This window comes from Geotrypetes seraphini, chromosome 2, assembly GCF_902459505.1.
Source record: "Geotrypetes seraphini chromosome 2, aGeoSer1.1, whole genome shotgun sequence".
NCBI lineage: Eukaryota > Metazoa > Chordata > Amphibia > Gymnophiona > Dermophiidae > Geotrypetes > Geotrypetes seraphini.
Window position 1 is genome coordinate 44,517,346 of NC_047085.1, and position 8,545 is coordinate 44,525,890.

Genomic DNA, 8,545 nt, shown 5'->3' on the forward strand with positions numbered 1-8,545 from the left:
TTCTTCTAAGTTTTGAGTATTTAACCCTCCCACAATCTCATGGGCACTCATTTCAAGTTTCAAGTTTATTGAGATTTTGATTTAAACGCAATATCAAATATTTTCAATGTGTATAACAAAAATAAATTTTGGGAAATAAATAAAACCATTTGAACAATAAACATACAAACATATCCATAGATGATTAAAAATACATAAGGAGTACAAGGATAAACTACATTTGTTTACAAATGCGTCCTCCGTGCCTGCTCATAAATTTGTGGAATATGTAACTTGTCGCTCATGCATATTTTTTTTTGCACACACCTCATCAATCCTTAGAGGGAACATTGATGACAACTCCAGTAGCTAGAACTAAAGAACAGAACTAGGCGGACTTCTAAGATCTAAGGCTCAGAAATAACAAAGAAAAAGACACTTTATCTTGATCATGAAATTGTACGGCATGTCATTAAAGGGCGAACTGGATGGACTGTTCATGTCTTTATCTGCTGTCATTTGCTATGAGGCATAGGGCCCAATTTTGTGCAACTCCTAATAACCACCAATGAAGTGCTTGCTAACTCCGATAATTGATTTGATATTGCCTAGTTTGACTACATTACATGCCGATTTTGAGATCTGGGCCCGTAATTGGGCTACCTATGCTGAATCGGGGGGACAGTGCCAGAGCAGTTTGGGGGTGGTAAGTTCTGATGTATCTAGGGTTACCAGATTTTCCAAATGGAAAAGCCGGACCTATGGTCCCGCTCCCAGGCCCGGCCCATTCCGACCAGCCGTGCCTTGTTCCGCCCCCATCCCCACCCCTTCAACCTGCACAAGCAACGAGTGACATTGGGGCAGTATTTGCACATTCGCTGGTGTGACGCGATGACGGCATGCGCATGACATCATCACATTGCAGCCGTGCATGCGCGAATGCCATCCCGACGTCACTCATTGCCAGAAGCTTTTAAAAACTCAGACAAAGTGCCGGGTTTTGAAAAGCCATCCGGGGAAATCCGGACGTCTTGTAACCCTAGGGAGATGTATCCAGATTGTGGACTGAATCACCGATGTCTGTCTTTTTTTGGGGGGGAGTGGGGGGGCTAACACTGGCATTGAGCATGTTATTGGGATATTGAGGATGTTATTGGCCACTTGGGCATTCTTGAGTTGCCATGGCTGGCATTTAAAAAAAAACAAAAAACAAAGAAACAAAACACTGACCATAGCTGTTCAATATTGGGCTGTCAAATTATGTAGGCAAGTAGTGATGCTTGTACATTGGCTGCCTGAAAATTGCACTCAAACAGTCTGACTTCTTTCTCTCCTTTTTTTTTTCTTTCTCTCCTTTTTTTTTCTCTCTCTCTCTCTCTTTCTTTTTTTTTTTTTTCTCTTTCTCTCTTTCTTGGCTACGTTTCAGCAAGCTGTGAGGCGAGATCAGAAAATGTGTGCACATATCTTTAGGCCTGCGACTTTTATTATTATCTGGGACAAAGCTATCTGTGCTAAAATTCAGCCGGACCTTCAGCAAGTTTTCGTAGTAAATGCACATAATGCTTTATTGTTTAAGACACTGGGCAATGTGACCGGGTATAAAGTACCCGCTGTTTTTAGACAACGTCCGAGTTTGACAGTTGGTCCAAAATATTTTGTGCAAAACCCCAAAATCCACAAATATTGTACTTATTAAGACATGTTCATACTTCAGGCTACCTTTGTGTACATAAAGGTGATTTGCTTGATATTCCATCCATTTGATTGAACTTGTAGTATAGAAATCACAGGACTGAGTAAACTTGATGTATCAGGAGGTGACATAATAATCATTTTATTTTTCTTTAATCTTTGCAGATTTTGAACAAGTACGATTCCTGGATTTCCTTTCTCAGCAGTGTCAGATACTGGATGGCTTTTAATATAGAGAGAGCTTGTCAGTCCTACTTTGGCTGTGTCCAGTGCATCAGCGGACCCTTGGGAATGTACAGAAACTCGCTACTTCATGAATTCATTGAAGATTGGTACAATCAAGAATTCATGGGCTCCCAGTGTAGCTTTGGCGATGACAGACACTTGACAAACAGAGTTTTAAGTCTGGGGTATGCAACCAAGTACACAGCTAGATCAAAATGCCTTACTGAAACGCCAGTCAAGTACCTGAGATGGCTCAATCAGCAGACACGTTGGAGCAAGTCGTATTTTAGAGAGTGGCTGTATAACGCGATGTGGTTCCACAAGCACCACTTATGGATGACATATGAAGCTGTTATCACGGGATTCTTTCCTTTCTTCCTTATTGCCACCGTCATCCAGCTTTTCTACCGGGGCCGAATATGGAACATCCTCCTTTTTTTGCTGACAGTTCAGTTGGTAGGCCTTATAAAGTCTTCCTTTGCCAGCTGCCTTAGAGGGAACGTAGTTATGATTTTCATGTCTCTCTATTCAGTGTTGTACATGTCAAGTCTGCTTCCAGCCAAGATGTTCGCAATTGCCACAATAAATAAAGCAGGGTGGGGCACATCAGGCCGAAAAACGGTAGTCGTCAATTTCATAGGACTCATTCCAATATCTGTATGGTTTACAATCCTCCTAGGTGGTGTGATTTTCACTATATGCAAGGAGACGGAAAAGCCACTTTCAGAATCGGAACAGATGGTTCTTACTATTGGTGCAATACTTTATGCCTGCTACTGGGTTATGCTGTTGACGTTGTATGTGGCTATGATCACCAAGTGCGGCCGAAGGAAGAAAGAACAGTACGACATGGTGCTTGACGTATGATAGTATCTAGCTACTCTAAAAAGTATGCAACAAGAGAAACACAATCACGAACCCTTACGAGACTTTTCTCTAGGAACTATAGAATTAGTGAAATGGAGCAAAGTCACCAGGGGAAATGCAACAGTGCTGCTGGAACTTGAACATATGCATTTTTTTTTTATTTTTTTTTTCCAACAAGGTTTTTTTTTCCCCAAAGAAAAAAAACTTTGAGAAAATAACACTCATTGAACCTGTTATTTCCTAGAAAATAGGATAACATGTTTTTGTTTTATGCACTTTTTACTGTGCATTTGCTTGACAGTGTTATGTTCTAAATACCTCACTGATCATGCTTATGTGGGTGGTGAAAGTAGGGAAGGTATCTGAAAGCTCTGCTCCTGTCATTATGGATTTTCCTCCTGGCTTGAGTTTGTGCTTTTGAGGGTAAATCCATAGTGTTCTAAGACCAGATGTTCACGCAATGCCTTAACATAATTTATGAACTTTGTAAAATATACTTTTGTTTTAAGGAAGGATCTTTGGTTGCCAAATGTAATGCCAATGGTGAATTTCAAAGCACATTGGGCAATGCTGTATTTTTATATTATTGTATTTGTTTTATTGTATGCCATTTAAAAAAAAAATTTTTACATATTTTATATTATCTGCCAAAACATTGTTTTCTATTCTCTTTTAATGTGTTTTGAATGAACTGGCCAAAATGTGAAACTTTTATATTGGTTCATATCATTCATGAAAGAATAAAATGATTTTCTATACATTTTAAAACTGATGAATGGTCGTTTCTGTGAAAAATTATTTTGAACTTCTGTCTTGAATTTTAGATTGCAGTTTTCAAAAAAATCTATTCTTCTTAGTAAAGGGTTTTTTATCCTCCAAACCTAGAAGTATTTTTATGCATAACAAAACTGAAATGAAAAATTCTTTAAAGATCACATCTTGACAGAGCAGATAGGACAAATTTAATTAAAAAAATTTTTTTTAAATAAAATGAGAATGAATTTTCATTCAAAGGCACTCGTACTAAAGCTGCAAGTACCTTGTTCCTACTTTTCCTTTGAATACCAAAGGGTACTTTTAAAATTGCCCTAGAAAAATAATATGCAGAGGTTTGTGCCTTCCTTACAGAATAAAGCACACAGATTTGAAAAACATAATTTGTATGAGTTTAGGTCAGGGAAGAGAAGTAAGTTATTTACTCCTTTTAATTGCAGAAAAATACTGGGTTTCTACTTTAGGCCGGTGAGTGGGGTGGACAACCCTGGTACCTCTCTGCCCCCCCCCCCCCCACCTCTTTAAATCATATCCAGCGTGAGCAACTTTTCCAGCCTGCTGCTTGCACCAGCCTGGCTCCCCTCTGAAATCACTTTCGGGTTACGGGGCTAGGAAGTGATATCTGAGGAAAAGCTGGTGCGAGCAGTAGGCCGGAGAAGCTGCTCACGCTGGCAAAGATTTAAAGAGAAACGGAGGGTCAGGGAGGATGCAAATGTGGCATGGGGGTGGGAAGGAGCAGGGGAGGGGGCACAGAAAGACTGTGGTGTAGAGATGAGGGCACAAGGGGGGAGGGGTGCCAGCATCCCAGGCGCCTCCTACCCTTGCTATACCACTGGCTCCGCTTATAGGAATTCTATGAACGTCGGAGCATTTACTTTGCTGGCCCACAGTAGAAACCTCTACCACATCTTTGTAAAAGCCAGCGACTACACTTCTCCCTCCGTATTCGCGGTGGATGCATTCCGGCTATAGCCACGAATACGGAAAAATCACGAATAACTATTGTATATGTTGTTTGAGATTTTTTAACGAAAGATGTTTTTTTTTTTGTTATTAAAACTGCGAATAACGTATACAATAGTTTTGGGAAAAGACTACTACAATGCGCTTGATCCCACGTGCATTCCAGGCTCTTGTGACAATGGCACTGGACGCGCGGAGAGCAGGTTCCAGCTGCGCTTTACAGGCGCGAGCTGGACATACTGTAAGATCAGGCTAAAAAACTGCTCATCTATCGCATCTTTCTCTTCCTGGGGAAATGGACGTTGAGATTTATCTAGTCTCATGCTGTTCTGCTGCCTCTGCCATCTCTGTTCTGGCTTTTTTTTTTTCTAGAGGTTCTGTAATAGCTTATAGTTCGCAGCTGATAGACGATTATTGCTTTCCAAGACAGCTAATAATTGCAGGGCTTTTGACGGGCTAGGGTAAAGAGAGAGGGACGAGGGGTTTGAACCTCAAAACATTCATCCCTTTTCAGTGTCATTCATGTCTTTTCTGATTGGTCAGAGGCAAGGGGGGGTGGGGCGCATACAGCTGTTAGGAGTAGAATACGGTAAGTGTAGGAAAGGAGGAGTTTGTATAACAACGAAGGATATTATGGATTGGAACTTCTATAGTTAAGTCTGTAACCAACCATTTGAAAATAACAGAAAATAAAGTTATACAGTAATTTTGGGGGGAGGAGTCGACAGACAAAAAATTGCGAATATGTGAAACCGCGAGTGCCGAAACTGCGAATACGGAGGGAGAAGTGTATTATATATTTCCCCATAGATACTCTTATCCAGATATATTTCACACAACTTGTTGACCTGGTTAAACAGGCATTTACCAGCATAAACAGATCCTACAAATTAACCATAAAATAACATATGATCACATTGGTGCACATTTTTGAAGAGATAACATTATAAATAACATCAGAGATAAAATATTTTTAATATCAATGTACCTATATCTCTATAAATTATTTCTTTGGGGTGGTGGGGTGATTAAACTAAAAGGCACTGTGATTAAAGCTGAAACTTTCATAAATAACAGATTTCAGTACTTACAGTTTAATGTATATGGTATTCTTCTGACTTAGAAAGGCCTACATGCACTGGGATACCCAGTAGGCCTCAGTATGCCAAGCTCCATCTTTGGTTTTGGTATGGTTGAAAATCTATCCTTTATGGTCACTCGATGGATAGCATTTTAAAAAAACCAAAAACCTTTGAGTTTGGGTTTCAACTGTTTAAATCAGTTTTGATAGATTCCAATCATTTTATGATATTTCTAATTCTATTAAAAAAAACCCTGAAGTAATTGCCTGTATTTTTTTTCTAGCAATTATTCATTGTATTTCCAATACAGAATGTATTGTACAAATGATTCTATTATAAATAAAAATATTTTTTGATAAGAGTATGGCTAACTTATGTTTGTCTACACAGTGCTTTTTAGATGGTGTAATATGTGCGCGTTATATGATAACATATGTCTTGTCACATTTGGTCCTTCTAAAATCAACAGTGGCCAATTTAGGTTGCATGTACCATCAGGATCGCAAGGAGATCATTTTCTAGGCACGTTGTATAAGAGACCTCTCTAGCTATAAGCGCAACTAGCTTTCACAGATACTGTGGGTTGGGCTGCTGCCATTTTTCAATTAGCAATAGGGGTTGAGGATCTTCTTTCTTTGGAGTGAAGTGGTTTCTGCCCCCTCCCCTCCCCAGGGTCATCAAGATTTCCTCTTTAAAAAAAAAAAAAAAAAGACACTTGGCCTTACCCTGTTCCGCCCCCATTCCACCTAGAGTTCCTCCTTGTTCTGCCTCCAGTTGAACCTCCTGTCTCCTTCCCTGAGGTCTGCAGGCCCTTTGCGCATGCACAGACATTGACATGATGACGTTGTGTGCATGCATATCACATCATTACGTTGACATCCATGCATACGCGGAGGGCCTCCGGATGCGGCCTCGCGCTGGGGCCTTCCAAAACCCGGACAAATTGCTGGGCACCCGGACAGCCCTCTAAAAAGGTTTTCCCAGACGTTTCCCAGACAGGTTTTCCCAGACGTTTTGTGACCCTACCCACCCCCTTGCTGCTAGCATCTCTCCTGCTCCCTTGATCACTGCTAGTATCGGCTCTACAGTGATTACAGCAGGCTGCCTTTGAGCCACCTGTGCTGCCTCCTCTGATGTGATTTCCGTTCTGCACATGGCAGGGAAAGCTGAGGCTCTGAGGTAGACTGCTGTCATTGCTGCAGCACTGTTTTCGGCAGTAATCAAAGCAAGTGCAAGGGATCATCATATCATGGGGAAGGAGGAAAAGGGATAGATGCCAGAATGAGGGGAGGAAGGGAACAGATGCAGGGAGAGAGGTGCTAGTGGGATTGTGACTTGTATACCACCAATTTTTCTGTAGTTATACAACCACACTCAAAGCAGTTTTACATACAGGAACTTCAAGTATTTTCCCTATCCCAATGGGGTAATGGAGGATTAAGTGACTTGCCCAGGATCACAAGGAGCAGCACAGGGTTTGAACCCACAACCTCGGGGTGCTGAGGCTGGAGCTCTAACCACTGCGTCATCATTGGCTCATCGTTATGTTCCAGGAGTTGCATTGGACAGTTTAGAAATGGGCTTTTACAATTACCACTTCAGTTACTTTGGGTTGGCTTCCTGTTTTGGTACAGAAATGGTTTTAGAAGTTTTCTGCACCTGAGGTAGTGGTTACAAGATCATAGTGTAATGTATATGGTAGTTGGTTCCAGCATTTTGCTAATTGATACTGGATGGATAAGGTAATTTACTGGGTAAACTTTATATTGTTGCATGTTGGGAATTTTTAAGTGGAAAAGATTTCTGATGGAATACTGTATCTGTTGGAGGCACCCTGGAATAGGGTGGCCAACTGTTAGATAGTTGGGGGCATTTCCTGTCGGGATCTTAAAGGCATAGATGCCTAATTTAAACTTGATCCTTGAAGTTATGGGCAGCCAGTGTAGGTTCATATAGCAGGGCTGTAGATGTTCTGATTTCAGTAGTCTGTTTGAGTCTTACTGCTGCATTTTGAACTAGTTCTAGACGTGATAGCAATGTTGTAGAGCAAAGAACTAGTGTTGCATTACAATAATCTAGTTTGAGATAGGATTAGGGATTAAATGAAAATTCAGCTTCTGTTTTGAAGTATTTTCTAACGGATGTTAGCTTTCTCATCACAAGGGAAGACTGTTTTATTATTGATTCTACGTGGCTCTTCATGGATAGTTTTATTCATTTCTACTCCTAAGATTCGGAATAGTCGTTCTACCTATCTGTTCTGTAAATGGTTTTATGTGAGGGAGTGAAAGGGCTGAGGAGTAGGGCAGATTTTAAGTTGTATTATATATGCATGTAATGTTTTTTAAAGGATTGTGCATGTTGATTGGAAACTGCCTAGGTATTTTAAGCAATTTTTAAATAAATAATGGAAAGTCTGTGCCATCTACTGTAATTACAACTGGTGCAAAATGCAGTGGTCAGGCTGATTTTTGGGTTGAAGAAGTTCGATTACGTAACTCCTTCCTACCGACTCCTGCATTGGTTGCCGATGGAAGCACATGTGAAGTTTTAAGTTTGGATATTTTTGCTTTAAGGTACTATTTGGTTTAGCCCAGGGATCTCAAAGTCCTTCCTTGAGGGCCGCAATCCATTGGTTGCCGATGGAAGCACATGTGACGTTTTAAGTTTGGATATTTTTGCTTTAAGGTACTATTTGGTTTAGCCCAGGGATCTCAAAGTCCCTCCTTGAGGGCCGCAATCCAGTCGAGTTTTCAGGATTTCCCCAATTAAAATGCATGAGATCTATGTGCATGCATTGCTTTCAATGCATATTTATTGTGGAAATTCTGAAAACCCGCCTGGATTGCGGCCCTCAAGGAGGGACTTTGAGACCCCTGGTTTAGCCCCTAAATATATAACTGACCTTTTCTCTTTCTCAACCAACAGACATAAGAGAAGCTCACACTTGAATTTTGTTTCTC

At 40.6% G+C, this 8,545-nt stretch overlaps 1 protein-coding gene across 1 annotated transcript in view; it reads left to right on the plus strand.

The window, feature by feature from the left end:
* The window catches only part of HAS2 (hyaluronan synthase 2), a 58,769-nt gene extending 54,667 nt beyond the window's left edge, over positions 1–4,102 (plus strand). The window contains exon 4 of the mRNA XM_033935199.1: positions 1,837–4,102. Within this exon, the coding sequence (XP_033791090.1) occupies positions 1,837–2,763 (927 nt within the window). The 3' untranslated portion in view covers positions 2,764–4,102. The remainder of the gene's footprint in view (positions 1–1,836) is intronic.
* The last annotated feature ends 4,443 nt before the right edge of the window (positions 4,103–8,545 follow it).